Genomic DNA, 15099 nt, shown 5'->3' with positions numbered 1-15099 from the left:
AAAGTCAGTTTAAGTAGGCAATCATAAAAACACATACAGGTCTTAGTCACTTTGTTTTGACTTCAAACACAAAATACACATTCAGGCACAAATTTTTCTTTGGGTATCTTGACTCAAATCCCCCTTTGACTTTCTTGCATAAATCACACCCATAATCCTATAATTTGTCACCTATTATTTCCAATTTATTTAAACTTAAAGACACTTGTGAAGCAATCTGATGTAGCACACGTCTAGATTTTTAGGATTTTCCCTTAATAGTTTATCTTTCACACCTAATTCAACATGTCAGCAAATCTCTTTGTGTATTACTTCCAAAGCACTTAACGTAGTTTGCAAGGAAACAATTCTTTATGCACTCATATTTCATCAGTTTATATAATATTTAATTCAATTATATGATTACAATGACGAATACACCTGGCATAAACAGGCTAGGGACACATCCAACCAACAGACAACTCAACCCAGAGGTAGTTGAGTTCTTGCTTTTCTAGACCAGGAGTCAGCAAACTATAGCTCTGTGGGCCTGTTTTTGTACATTCTATGGGTTAAAATGCCTTTTAGGGGCCAGGTGTGGTGGCTCACACCCGTAATCCCAGCGCTTTGAGAGGCCAAGGCAGGCAGATCACTTGAGGCTGGGAGTTGGAGACCAGCCCGGCCAACATGGTGAAACCCCGTCTCTACTAAAAATACAAAAATTAGCCAGGCGTGGTGGCATGTGCCTGTAATCCCAGCTACTCAGGAGGTTGAGGCAGGAGAATCTTTTGAACCTGGGAGGCAGAGGTTGCAGTGAGCTGAGATTATGCTGCTGCACTCCAGTCTGGGTGACACAGCAAGACTCTGTCTCAAATTAAAAAAAAAAAAAAGCCTTTTAGGCCAGGCACAGTGACTCATGCCTATAATCTCAGCATTTGGGGTGGCTGAGGCCCGAGGATCCCTTGAGTTCAATAATAATGAAAAGACTGGCTTTTAAAGTGGTCGAATCTGTAAGCGGTTAAAATAAACTAAAAAAAATTTTATGACATGAAAATTACATAAAATTCAAACTTCAACATCTGTAAGTAAAGATTTACTGAAGCACTACCATGCCCATTTTTTTTTTTTTTTTTTTTTTTGGTGTATTCCGTGGCTGCTTTCAAGCTACAGTGGATGAACCTAACGGTGTCAATAGAAACTGTATGGACCACAAAGCCTAAAATATTTGCTATCTGGTCCTTTACAGAGTTTGCCTACCTCTGTTCTAGAGCGAAGCCTGAGCCTTGAGCACGCACCACACCATAGGTATCTGTTACTGTTTTGCAGAAGCTTCAGGTAAGAGGGAGGGCTCCTAGGGGAGCTCCTACCATAAAAAGTGAAAATCCCTTCCTTCTTGGCATTGCTGTTTCCTAAACCCACGCCCCACTCTTCCCAAGGTAGCTTCATGGTTTGCTTCCTCACTTCCTTCCTGGGCTCAAGTGATCCTCCCACCTTGATCTCCCAGCACACTGGGATTACAGATGTGAGCCCCTACAGCCAGGTCTCATTTTTCTCTATAGCACTTACCAGACATATTTCATGCTTATTTATTTATGTATTTATTCATTTATGTGAGACAGATTCTCACTCTGTCACCAAGGCTGGAGTGCAGTCGCACCATCTCGGCTCACTGCAATCTCCGCTCCTTGGGTTCAAGTGATCCTTGTGCCTCAGTCTCCCGAGTAGCTGGATTACAGGTGCCCGCGACCGCGCCTGGCTAATTTTTGTAGTTTTAGTAGAGACAGGGTTTCACCATGTTGACCAGGCTGGTCTTGAACTCCTAACCTCAGATGATCCACCTGCCTCGGCCTCCCAAAGTGCTGGGATTACAGGCGTGAGCCACCGCACCCAGCCTCCATGCTTATTTATTTTCTATTTCCTGTCGCTAGAATGTGAGCTCTATGAGAGCAAGGATTTTGCCTGTTTGTTCACTGCTCTATCCCAGTGCCTAGATCAGTGCCTGGCACACAGCAGGGACTTAATAAGTGCTTATTGTGTGAGGACTGAATTACTCTTTTTATTTTCTTTCTGAGATAGAGTCTCGCTCTGTCACCCAGGCTGGAGTGCAGTGGCGCGACCTTGGCTCACTGCAACCTCTGCCTCTCGGATTCAAGCAATTCTCCTGCTTCAGCTTCCCGAGTAGCTGGGACTACAGGCACGCGCCATGACACCTGGCTAATTTTTGTATTTTTAGTAGAGATGGGGTTTCACCATGTTGGCCAGGCTGGTCTGGAACTCCTGACCTCGTGATCCACTCGCCTGGGCCTCCCAAAGTGCTGAGCCACCACAGTTGGCCTGAATTACACTTGCTGTATGACAACCTGCTGTCTGCAGGACCCTGGGCATAAGGAAATGCCTGAGGGTGGAAAGCAGTGGAGCAGTGCTGCACAGTGCATGGTGATCAAAGAGAGGCCTTGTGTGCGGAGTGGGTACAGGCAGGTGGGTGATGGGGTACAGAATTCTAAGCCTCTGGGGATGAATGGCAGAGGCTACACCATCTTGATGAGTGGCCCTTGAGCCCACTGGACAAGGAGAATTGTTGGCTGGGGTCCAGGTCCATGGTCTCCCTGACTTGGGGTGGCCTTGCCAGGTGGTCTCAGAATGGGGACCAAAGGAACCCTTTGATTCTGTCCCCTCCCCCTTTGATTCTGTCCCCTACCCTTCAAAGACAAACTGGAGGCAGGTCCTGGTCTCTTTTTTTTTTTTTTTTTTTTGAGACGGAGTCTCGCTGTGTCGCCCAGGCTGGAGTGCAGTGGCCGGATCTCAGCTCACTGCAAGCTCTGCCTTCCGGGTTTTTACGCCATTCTCCTGCCTCAGCCTCCCGAGTAGCCGGGACTACAGGCGCCTGCCACCTCGCCCGGCTAGTTTTTTGTATTTTTTAGTAGAGACAGGGTTTCACCGTGTTAGCCAGGATGGTCTCGAACTCCTGACCTCGTGATCCGCCCGTCTCGGCCTCCTAAAGTGCTGGGATTACAGGCTTGAGCCACCGCGCCCGGCCTGGTCCTGGTCTCACTTGGGACCTGGGATCACTTCTACAAAAACGATTGTTTCTGAAGTTTCCCCCCTCACACCCCAGACATGTCTCATGGCCACTGAGTCATGCAGCAATGATGGGTGTGGGTGTGTGGATGGGGGGTGGCTGAGCCCATTGATCGAGGGCTGAGACATCTTCCCCGCTAATCAACAAGTTAATAAGCTCTTCAATGAGGAGGCGGTGATTAATGAACCAATCAGCTTGCCCTGTAATTGGGGACTAAGATTGGAGGGTGGGGGTATGATGGATAGAGACGGTTTGCAGGGATGTGCGGCTGGCTCCTGGTCCACACTGAGACCACCTAGGGGCCCATTTACTTTGGCTATAAATGAGGAAGTGACTTCTTCAGAGGTTGTAGCCTGAATTTAGGCCACCCCATGCCCTCTAGCTTCTACAGTGTCTGTCCTCTCTTCCCATCTGTCCTTGGACTCCACGCTCCCCAAGACATAACAGGGTTCCAGGGATGTCAGATTCCCTGTGGCCATCTCACAGGTTCCTTCTTCTCTCTGCCTGGGATCGGTGCACTAGAAACCCCCTACAACCACCAGGGTTAGTGCCGCAGGATCAGAAGAGCAAATACCTACTCTCTGGTATCCTTGCCCCTGTTAGCCTGCAGGGTCCTTCTCTAGGCCCTGACCCCTGGGATCACAGATGTCCTAACCAGCCCCCACTGCCCCCTCCATCCTAGGGTGAGCGCCTGTCTTTGGTCTTTCCATGGAGGAATGGAATTCTTTGATTTCCGCTGTCTCCCCTCCAAACAGGACAAAGGCTGTCTCTGCGTCTCTGTATCTATGTTCTGGGAACCCCTCAGACTAGGGCTCCCCTATGACATGACCATGTCTCTCCTTTGAGACTGGGGTTCTTAAAGGACAGGGGTGTGCCTTGCCCCCTGGATGAGGGCTTCCTAAAAGGAATGATTTTTCTCCTCCCTCCAAGGGCAGGATCTGTGTCCCCTTGTCCTGGTGTCCTCTTCCACCCCCATGCTCAGCAGGGCACCCTGGTGTTTCCTGGGATGTGGAGTCCCACGGGGCCTGACTGGCTGATAAGGAGCCATTTCCGGAGAATGCAGGTGATTGAACCCATAAAAGGGTGACAGAGAGCCCTGAACTCCCCATCTCAGGAGAGCTCTAAAAATAGCGCCAACAGCCATCTGTCCTGGGGCTGGAGGGGCTGGCTCAGCACCAAGGACCTGGACAAGTTGGCCCTGTCAGCCCCCATGGGCCAGGGAGAGGAAGCTGGAAGGACTTTATGGGGAGACCTTCCCACAGCCCTTTGTCCTCCTGGGCAGGTGGGTTTGAGGGGGTTGGCAGTCTGGAGGCCCTTCCCCTACTTGGCCTCTCAGAGTGGGTGGTGGGCCCCAGGCTTAGTCTTCGGGTCCCTGCTCCCAGGCCTGCCTCTGGCGCCCCAATGGCTACTCCAGGTGCTGAGCCTTTCTGCCCCTCACAATTGAGAGGTCCTCTTCCTGGGGTCTGCCTCACCCTCCTTTTCCTGTTTGAATCGTGGGTGACCTTGGCTGCTCCATCACCTCCCAGGACTTCAGTTTGCTCATCTGGAAAATGGAGATACACTCAGTTCATCCTCTTGTGATGCCTGAAATTACGCACTACCTGGTGCACAGTAGGTGCTTAATAAACATGAGTCCTTTCCTTCAAAGGATCTGGGCTTAGAGCCCAGTGGAAACTGCCATGGGCCGGGGACAGTGGCATGTGCTTGGGAAGCCTTGGCATCACTCAGGCCCAGAAGACACCAGTGCCCCGAATGACACCTGCATAGGGGTGGAGACACTCTGCCTTGGGAGGGGGCTCTATGCCACACATGGCTGGACCGGGGTCTGTGTGTGCCAGTCTGGATACATAGGTGGCCAACTCAGCTGCTTCTGGTGGGGGGATTGGCTTCTGCCTCCGCCTGCCTCTCTTCCAACTCTTTAATAGAGCGAGGACATAATGGAGTGTTCAGAGAGGCCTTTCCCCCAAGACACCATAAACTGCAGGTCAGGAGCCAAGGTCAGGTGCTCCCACCCTGTCTCCAGGACACTTTCCCCAAGAGGTCCTGTCACTCCTCAGCCCTTCTCCAAACCCTTTGAGCAGAGGCTGAAAAGGGTCGTCTTTTGGAAAGAGTGGTCATAGATCCCACAGACTGGAGGGAATGTGTCCACCCTCCCACCCCCAACTCCCACCCACGGACAGGCTAGGGAAGACAGAATCTCAACTCTGGTCTTAGCGGCTGCCCCAGGAGTCTAGACCCAACCGCTTCACTTCCTCAGGAGACTAGACCTGCCACTGGGGGGCTGTGGGGTGAATATGGGGTTCAGGCTGGGTACCCCATCCAGTGAGACCCCGAATCTGAGCATGGCAGCTGCCCCCTCAGCTCCTGCGAGGTGGAGACATCACACACTGGCTGGGTATAAGCTCAGTGATCTGGCGAGGGTGGAAGGAGGGAGGAAGAAGGGCCCACCCCCTGCTGGCTCCCCCTCCCCCAGGACTCCCCCTCCCTTTCTAGGCGGGGATATAAGCCCCACAAGGAAAGCGCTGAGCAGAGGAGGCCTCAGCTTGACCTGCTGCAGTGCAGCCCTTGGGACTTCCTCGCCTTCCACCTCCTGCTCATCTGCTTCAGAAGCTATCGCTGTGAGTGGCTGGGGGCTCAAACATGGTCTGCTACCAGGAAACCCAGGGTGTTTTGTGGGGAAACTGAGGATGGGTGGTGGAAGCTGGGGGTGAGTGGTAGGAAACTGGATTGGAGGGGGCCATTGGAGGTGGGAAGGAGGCCTGGGAGTCCCGTTGCCAGCAACTAACTCTCTGGGCAGCAGCGGGAGTGGGGGTGGGGAGGCAGGCAGGGCTTATGCCCCTCTCACAGATGAGGAAACTGAGTCAGGAGACGGTGCAGTGCCCGAGAACACACAGCAAGCCAGTGGCTGAGCCTTGGTCCGGTACCAGCCCCAGGAAGAGCGTCGGAGCGCGGCCCCGACGGCAGCCGCAGCCTCCCGCCCTGGAGGGTCGAGGCTTGGAATGACCCACCCCCCAGTATCGCCTTCCCAGATGGTGCTCGTGCGCAGGCCGTGGCCCGCCTTGGCCACAGTGATTCTGGCCTTGCTCGTCTGCCTGGGGGCTCTGGTCGACGCCTACCCCATCAAACCCGAGGCTCCTGGCGAAGACGCCTCCCCGGAGGAGCTGAGCCGCTACTACGCCTCCCTGCGCCACTACCTCAACCTGGTCACCAGGCAGCGGTGAGCGTGGTCGCGGAGCGGGACCCCTGGGGCTCTCACTTTGTGGCCCCGCTCCACCTGGGGGCGTGGCCAGATCTGACCACGCTCTTCCCGCCCCGCCCCCAGGTATGGGAAAAGAGACGGCCCGGACGCGCTCCTTTCCAAAACGTTCTTCCCCGACGGCGAGAACCGCCCCATCAGGTCGCGGTAAAAGCGCCCCCGTCACCACACATCCTGCCTCCGAGAGCGCGGCCTGGCCCCACCCTGGCAACATCACTTACGACGTCTCCCAGGCTCGCCTACCCGAGATCCAATTCCTTCCCCTTCGCTTCCGCAGGTCGGAGGTCCCAGACCTGTGGTGAGGACCCCTGAGGCCTCCTGGGAGATCTGCCAACCACGCCCATCTCATTTGCATAGCACTCCCTACCCCACAAACCCGGATTCTGCCTCCCGACGGCGGCGTCTGGGCGGGGTTCGGGTGCGGCCCTCCGCCCGCATCTCGGTGCCCCCGCCCCCTGGGCTGGAGGGCTGTGTGTGGTCCTTCCGTGGTCCCAAAATAAAGAGCAAATTCCACAGAAACGGAATGTGTGCCTTTGTACTTCCTTTCCTTTCTCCTTCGTGGAGGTGGCGTCCAGTGGAAGTGGAGAGTAGAGGCGTGGGGGTCAGGGAAGAGAAAACCGACTTGGACAGAGGCGCCCCAGGACAAGGCTGGGGCGGGCGGCGGGGTTCCCTCTGCTCGGAGCCCAGGGAAGACTCGACCACCCAGCCTGGAGCTGGACAGCGCCCAGACCAGGAATTGCTCTGAAGGAACTCTGGTCGAGTTGGGGCAGGGGTGGATGGAGCTCTGGAAGAAGGGCGGGGAGCGTGGACGGGAGCCTGCTAGGCAGCCTAGGAGAGCAGATGGGGTCAGGGCTGTCCCTCCGCCACCCCGTGAAGCCAAAGACGGCTGGGGGACGAGTCGGGCACCAACACACTGGGGAACTTCCCCAGGAGCTGTATTACTAGCTCCCAGGGCTGGAGTGGCTGGAGGTGAAGTGTGATCCAAAATGGGGCTGTGGAGGACGAGCTGTGTGGGGGTGAGATGGCTGTATGTGTGCTGGCCGAAGAGGCAGGCCATTTCTACCGTCCCCCTTTCACTGAGTAGATGAGCAATGGGAGTGTGGAGGCTGCCCTATCCCTAAGAAACTGCCCTCCCCCATATCGCTGAATTCACACTCAGTGGATGTCATGAACCGTTCTTTCCCAGTGACAAGGCCATAGGGACACCCTCCATGTACCCCCCCTCCCCTGGACTAGCTACTGAAGCCTAAAGGCTCTGTAGATGTTTAAACTGGAATCCAAATCGAACCCCTCACCACTCTGCACCTATTCCAGAGCCTCTGCCTGCAGACCGATCTCCCCTGACATCCATCCTTCCCTGCCCCTTTCCTCCAAGAAGCTTGCCTTGATTGCCCAATTGCACTCTTCCTGCCTTCTCTGGCTGCCCGGCTCTCAAGGCCTCCGCTCTGTTCACTAAGAGTTCTGTCTATGTTTCTGTATCCTGTGTCCCTCCTGGGGCCTCAGGAAGGAAGGGCCTATGTCTCCTTCCTGGGACACAGCCTCCTGTAGCTGTGGGCTCTGTCCTGGGACTCTAGGTCAGCAAGACCTGCCCAAATCTGAAGCAAGGCGCTAGGAGATGAGGGAGGAAATCAAAGCCTGTTACCCAGAGAGTGAAAAAACAACAGGAAGGCTGGGGCATCCTTGCAGCAGATCAGGGTTTTGTGGTTTTGTTTTGTTTTTGCTTTTTGTTTTGAGACAGAGTTTTTGCTTTTGTTGCCCAGGCTGGAGTGCAGTGGTGCCATCTCGGCTCACTGCAAACTCCACCTCCTGGGTCCAAGTGATTCTCCTGCCTCAGCCTCCTGAGTAGCTGGGACTACAGGTGCCTGCCACCATACCCGGCTAATTTTTGTATTTTTAGTAGAGACAGGGTTTCACCATGTTGGCCAGGATGGTCTTGATCTCCTGACCTCGTGATCTGCCTGTCTTGGCCTCCCAAAGTGCTGGGATTACAGGCGTAAGACACTGCGCCTGGCCTGGATCAGGGTTTTTTTTTTTTTTTTTTGAGACGGAGTCTCGCTCTGTCGCCCAGACTGGAGTGCAGTGGCGCGATCTCGCCTCACTGCAAGCTCCGCCTCCCGGGTTCACGCCATTCTCCTGCCTCAGCCTCCGGAGTAGCTGGGACTACAGGCGCCCGCCACCACGCCCGGCTAATTTCTTTTTGTATTTTTAGTAGAGACGGGGTTTCACCGTGTTAGCCAGGATGGTCTCGATCTCCTGACTTCGTGATCCGCCCGCCTCGGCCTCCCAAAGTGCTGGGATTACAGGCTTGAGCCACCGCGCCCGGCCAACGGATCAGGGTTTTTAAGGACTATTTGCAGTTCAATGGTTCTGGAAGGAGAGAAGACTCTAAAGCTGACTGTGCCATAGCTGCAGAGAAGGTCCCTGCTTGGACACAGGTCCGTTGGGGGCCAGAGGGCTCTGACACCCACCCCCCCCGTGCTGTCCTCCAGCCTCCCTGGAGGTAGAGCTGAAAGGGTGAGGCAGAGGAGGCAGGTGGAGGTCACCAGCTATGTGGATTCTGATGCTCTGCGCCTTTGCCCAGGCCACTCTCCCTGCTTGCAGAGCCCTTTCCCTCTCTTCAGCCTGAAAGATACTCTCAGGATAGTAGTCACCTCCTCCCGGAAGCCTTGCCTGATTTCTTGGGGATGAAGTTAGTTTCTTTGACTCCCTCTCCCCACTCATTATCTTGGACCCACTTTCCATCCCATTTTGCCTCCTGTCTTCTCTCCTGCAACAGGACAGGTGGGATGGGAGCACACAGTAGCTGCCCAGAGCTTTGGTTCATTGTGTGGGTGGGGAGCGGGAGAATGTGTCTGTGTGTTGGTGTCCTTGATCCCCTGTCTATTGGTCTGCTGGGAGAGCTATAGTCAGTTTAAGGCGGATGGAAGAGAAACCTGGTATGAATTAGGCATGACTACAGACAATTTCTGTCCAGCTTGACCATCAGTCACATGGGTCCACCTCATGTTCATTTTGAGGAGTGTTGAGCAGTTTAGGGTAATAATATTATTAATAATTATTATTAGTATAATAATAATGAGAATAGCAATAATTACCTTTCCCAAAAAAACACTTATTTATGTGCTAGACACTGAGCTGTTTGTTTTACATATATCATATTACTAGGATATTGATTTGGCTTAAAAAAAACAGGTGGAATTAACAGTGGCTTAAACAAGATGGAAATTTATTTCTTTTGCATGAAATGTGAGTGACATCTGGGGAGTTGGCAGTTGTACTCCATGAGGGCATCCAAGAGCCCGGGCTCCCCATTTGTGGCTTCCCCATGCCCTCATCTATGTCATTTACAGGACTGCAGACAGCCCACCATGGCCTCATCTGTGTTCTAGCCAGTGGCAAGGGAGGGAAGGGCAAGATAGGCACTCTGGTTACTACGTTGTATAATAAGTTACCCTAAAACTTGGCAGCTTCAAACAACCATTGTACATCACTGAGGATTTTGTGGGTCAGGGTCAGGAAGTGCTCCTCCTGGCAGTTCTTGCTTTGAGTTTCACATGCGGATACTACCAGAGGTTGGCAGGGTTGCAGTTAAGGATCCACCGGGGTGATGCCTGAGAAGGCTCATTCGCATGCTGGTGCTGGCTATTGAGTTCAGCTGGGGATGTTGACCATTGTACCTACATGTGGCCTCTCCAGCCTGATATTCTTGGGGTAGTTGGACTTACATGGTAACTGGTCTCCTGCTTAGAGTATTTCAAGAGAATCAGATGAAGGTGGCATTGCTGTTTAGTTTGCTAGGGCTGCCATACCAAAGAATCACAGACTGGGTGGTTTAAGCAACAGTTCTTGTGGCTAGCAGTCTGAAATGAAGGCGTTGGCAGGTTAATTCCTTCTGATCTGTTCCAGGCCCCTCTCGTTGTCTTGAAGATGGGTGTCTGAGCTGTGCCTCTTCACCTCATCTTCCCTCTTTGCATGTCTGTTTCTGTGTCCAAATTTCCCCTTTTCAAAGGAGAACAGTCCTACAGGATTAGGGGCTCACACACTATAGTATGACCTCATCTTTTTTTTTTTTTTTTTTTTTTGAGATGGAGTCTCACTCTGTTGCCCAGGCCGGAGTGCAGTGGCGTGATCTAGGCTCACCACAACCTCCGCCTCGCAGGTTCAAGCGATTCTCCTGCCTCAGGCTCCGGAGTAGCTGAGACTACAGACATGCGCCACCACATTCAGCTAATTTTTGTATTTTTAGTAGAGATGGGCTTTCACTATGTCAGCCAGGGTGGTCTCAAACTCCTGACCTTGTGATCCACCCGCCTTGGCCTCCCAAAGTGCTGGGATTTCAGGCGTGAGCCACCGCGCGCCTGGCAACCTCATCTTAACTAATTATATCTGCAATGACCCCTTTTCTAAATAAGGTCACATTCTGAAGTACTGGGAGTTAGGACTTCAACATATGAATTTCAGGAGGAACACAATTTAACTCACGACAACCATTTTTTGTGACCCAGCCTCAGAAGTCACATAGCACCATATCCCATATTCTGTTGGTCAAAGCAGTCACAAGTGCACTCACATTCAAGAAGAGGGGACACAGACCCACTGTAGAATCACACATGAGATAGGAGGTATTTTTGTGTCATCTTTGAAAAATATAATCTGCCATAGGCAGGCACATCCATTCCTAAAAACAGAATGGCAAAAACCACTTTAACTCTCAGCCCATTGGCTAAAGCCTAGTCTCATGGCCCCACTTAGCTGCAAAGGCAACCTATGTCTTTGCTGAGTGGCTGTGTGCCCATCTCAGGCTCTTTGTTTTTACAAATTTTTTAAATTTATAAATGGATTATCTTTTTTTTTTTTTGAGACTGAGTTTTGCTCTTGTTGCCCAGGCTGGAGTGTAATGGCACGATCTCAGCTCACTGTAGCCTCCCCTTCCTGGTTCAAGCGATTCTCCTGCCTCAGCCTCCTGAGGAGGTTGGATCATAGGCATGCACCACCACGGCCCAGCTAATTTTGTATTTTTAGTAGAGACAGGGTTTCACCATGTTGGACAGGCTGGTCTTGAACTCCTGACCTCAAGTGATCCACCCGCTTTGTCCTCCCAAAGTGCTGGGATTACAGGTGTGAGCCACCGTGCCCAGCCGGATTACCTTTTTGTTATATAACAAACCTACATATGTACCATCTCGAGGTTTTTGATGATGAAAGGAGAATGTGGATATTTGGGCACCTAACATTATCTACTAGGAACATGATGTCCTTTGAATGTCATCTAGAAATCATTTGGGCCTATCTCTTCATTGAACCAATGGGAATCCCAAGGCGGAGAGGAAGAGGCTTGCAGGAAGCCGTAGAATAAGGGACAGAGGTAAGAGATCTCATCCCGAAGCAGTTCTGTTTCTACTAAACATGAAATCTAAACTCTCTGCCAGAAACTCAGGCTTTTCATAACACCCTTTCCTCCTTCAGTGGCATTTCCTGCAATTTCTCAGTGTGTGCCCCTAAAGTGCTCAACCCCATTGCCACAGACCCCTGCTTCTGTGAAATAGCATTTCCCCCTGCCTCCAGCCTTCAAGGCCACTTCAGGTCTCATTTCCTCCAGGAACCTTACTGCCCTGGCCTCCCTGTTTACCTCCCCAACACTGTCTTTTTTTTTTTTTTTTAAATGAGATGGAGTCTTGCTCTGTTGCCCAGGCTAGAGTGCAGTGACGCGATCTCGGCTTACTGCCAGCTCCACCTCCCGGGTTCACGCCATTCTCCTGCCTCAGCCTCCTGAGTAGCTAGGACTCCAGGCGCCTGCCACCACACCCAGCTAACTTTTGTGTTTTTAGTAGAGAAGGGGTTTCACCGTGTTAGCCAGGATGGTCTCGATCTCCTGACCTCGTGATCTGCCTGCCTCGGCCTCCCAAAGTGCTGGGAATACAGGCATGAGCCACCACGCCCGGCTTGTTTTTTTTGAGATGGCGTCTTGCTCTTGTCGCCCAGGCTGGAGTGCAGTGGTGCTATCTCAGCTCACTGCAACGTCTGCCTCCCAGGTTCAAGCAATTCTCCTGCCTCAGCCTCCCGAGTAGCTGGGATTACAGGCACCCACCACCATGCCTGGCTAATTTTTTGTATTTTTTGTAGAGATGGGGTTTCATCATGTTGGCCAGGCTGTTCTCAAACTGTATTATGTAGCTTAGTTTAGTTTCTATTTTAGCAAGAAAGAAGCCTTCCTCTTTGAGAAAAATTTGGAGCGGTAATGACAGGATTTGCTATTGCAGACACTGGATACAGGAAGGGAGAAATATTGAACTCTCCCTGTGTGTCTTCAGGAGGCCCTGGAGGCAGATGGAGTTCCTAGGGCAGAGAGAAGTGGAGGCAGAGCCCAGACTCCAAATTAGTGGAGTGAGCCCCCACTGGGTCCTGAGTTGGCTCAGAGTGGGTGAGAGAAGGGGCGTAAGGTACGTGTGTGCATGTCACAGCTATCCCGAGCCCAAAGGCTTCTCCAGGGCATAGGTCCTGGCATCTGGGGGCAGCTACCCCCCACTCTATCTCTTCCTCTGCTGTTGCCATTTAATTTTGGAATAAGACATTGGCTTAAGAGCCGGGCCAGGCTCTAGCCAGTGGCGGGTTGGGATTGGGGGGGGTCTGCAAACAGGGATAAAGCCAGGCTGGAACCATGTGGACCTGGGTTTAGTTTTGACCCTTCCTGACTCCCATGTGACCTTAGACAGCCTCAGCTACCTCACTGGACCTCGGTTTTCTTAAGGTAGCAAAGAGGCATTTGTAAGATGACCTGTGAGTAAGGTTCTGAAGCACAGGGCTAGCTGAGGGATGGCTGCCAGCTTGCTGGAGGGCCACAGCCAGTTTCTTCCCCTTTCTGAACTTTCACGTCCTCACTTTCAAAAAAAGCCATCCTGGCCAGATGCAATGGCTCACGGCTATAATCCCAGCACTTTGGGAGGCTGAGCTGGGTAGATACTTGAGCCCATCTCTCAAAAAAATAAAAAAATAAAAAAAAATAGCAGGCCATGGTGGCAAGCACTTGTGGTCCCAGCTACTTGGGAAGCTGAGATGGGAGGATCCCTTGAGTCCAGGAGACAGAGCCCAGGAGACATCGCTGTAGTGAGCGATGATCCTGCCACTGCACCCCAGCCCTAGTGACAGAGTGAGAGCCCATCTGAAAAAAAAACAAACAAAAAAAAAGCAAGCCTTCCCCCAGCTTCTCACGCAGCTTTGACCTCTTTGTAGAACCCTTGCTTCTTCATCACCTCCTGCTGCCCCCATGAGGCCCAGAACAGATGTGCGATAAATGACCACTCATTGGTTGATTAACTGAAAGCAGCAGGGATTGAGGTTAGACAGCCAGGATGGGGGCGGGGCAGGGGAATGTGTGTGATAGAGGACTCGGTGAGGGCCAAGCTGCTGCCCTGGGGTCGAGTATGTAGGGGCCCCCATTCCCTTTGCTCCTTTACCTGCCTTCATTCACTCTGTGACCTCAGGTGTTTCTGGGGTGTTCCCCTCCTAGTCTCATAGCACTTACTCCATCCCCGTCACCGCCAGTGGCCATCTGCCTTGTGCCAGAGGGCGTGGTGTTGGGCAGAGGAAGAGGTACCACTATCATCTTCATTTGGTGGGTCTGCAAACCAGGAATTGGTGCTTTCTTTATTTCTTTTCTTTTCTTTTTTTTTTTTTTTTTGAGACCTAGCCTCACTCTGTCGCCCAGGCTGGAGTGCAGTGGCGCGATCTTGGCTCACTGCAACCTTCGACTCCCAGATTCAAGCGATTCTCCTGTCTCACCCTCCCGGGTAGCTGGGACTACAGGCGTGTGCCACCACACCCGGCTGATTTTTTAAATTTTTAGTAGAGACGGGGTTTCACCATGTTAGCCAGGATGGTCTTGATCTACTGACCTTGTGATCTGCCCACCTCGGCCTCCCAAAGTGCTGGGATTACAGGCGTGAGCCACCGTGCCCGGTGAATTGGTGCTTTCTTTAAGCAGGGCTCTGTGGCAAGCACTATGGGAACGTTACCAAAAAGAGGTCCTGACCCAGACCCCAAAAGAGGGTTCTTGGGGCTCACGCAAGAAAGAATTCAGGGTGATTCCGCAGAGTAGAATGAAAGTAAGTTTATTAGATAAGGAAACAAGGGCCAGGTGCAGTGGCTCATGCCTGTAATCCCAGCACTTTGGGAGGTCGAGGCAGGAGGATCGTTTGAGCTTGGTCAAAAAAGTGAGCCCCCATCTCTACAAAATCAATCAATAAATAAAAGGAAAGTAAAGAAACAAAGAATGGCTACTCCACAGGCAGAGCACCCCCACGGCTGCTGTCTGGCTATTTTTATGGTTATGTCTTGATCATATACTAATAAACGGGGTGGATTATTCATGAGTTTTCCAGAGAAGTGGGGATTTCCCAGAACTGAGGGTTCCACCTCCTTTTAGACCATGGAGGGTAACTTTCAGATGTTGCCATGGCATTTCTAAACTGTCTGGCGCTGGTGGGAGCATCTCTTAGCATGCTAATGTATTATAATTAGTGTACAACGATCAGTGAGGCCAGGTGCAGTGGCTCACACCTGTAATCCCAGCACTTCGGGAGGCTGATGGGGGCAGATCATTTGAGGTCAGGAGTTCGAGACCAGCCTCACCAACATGGTGAAAGCCCATCTCTGCTGAAAAAGAAAAAAAGAAAAATCAGTGAGGGCAATCAGCGGTCACTTTGATCACTCTCTTGGTTTTTGCGTGTTCTTACCAACTTCTTTACCTCATTCTATCAGCAGGGTCTTGTGACCTGTATGTTGTGCC

At 52.0% G+C, this 15099-nt stretch overlaps 1 protein-coding gene across 3 annotated transcripts; it reads left to right on the top strand.

Moving 5' to 3' along the window:
* The first annotated feature begins 3012 nt into the window (after window positions 1–3012).
* On the top strand, window positions 3013–6838 carry LOC105469363 (peptide YY). Of its 3 annotated transcripts, none has more exons than XM_011720312.3 (5): window positions 3013–4669; window positions 5552–5676; window positions 6088–6275; window positions 6381–6461; window positions 6592–6838. In XM_011720312.3, exons 1-5 carry the CDS (start codon window positions 4609–4611, stop codon window positions 6614–6616), a joined length of 480 nt encoding a protein of 159 aa, XP_011718614.2. In that variant the 5' UTR covers window positions 3013–4608; the 3' UTR covers window positions 6617–6838. The 3 variants fall into 3 exon arrangements, with proteins under 3 accessions (XP_011718614.2, XP_011718617.2, XP_011718623.1); XM_011720315.3 differs by having other exon boundaries at window positions 4331–4669; window positions 6381–6455; XM_011720321.2 differs by lacking the exon at window positions 3013–4669 and having other exon boundaries at window positions 5602–5676; window positions 6074–6275.
* Window positions 6839–15099: the final 8261 nt, after the last annotated feature.

Source organism: Macaca nemestrina, chromosome 17 (genome assembly GCF_043159975.1).
Source record: "Macaca nemestrina isolate mMacNem1 chromosome 17, mMacNem.hap1, whole genome shotgun sequence".
Lineage (NCBI taxonomy): Eukaryota > Metazoa > Chordata > Mammalia > Primates > Cercopithecidae > Macaca > Macaca nemestrina.
This window is presented reverse-complemented; position numbering and strand designations above follow the sequence as displayed.

Bases quoted from the DNA above. Each gene is read 5' to 3' on its own strand.
- LOC105469363 (XM_011720312.3), top strand. From the start codon at position 4,609: ATGGAGATACACTCAGTTCATCCTCTTGTGATGCCTGAAATTACGCAC. The intron at 4,670-5,551 runs GTAGGTGCTTAA...CTCCCTTTCTAG, and splicing joins TACGCACTACCTGGTGCACA to GCGGGGATATAAGCCCCACA. The intron at 5,677-6,087 runs GTGAGTGGCTGG...TCGCCTTCCCAG, and splicing joins CTGCTTCAGAAGCTATCGCT to ATGGTGCTCGTGCGCAGGCC.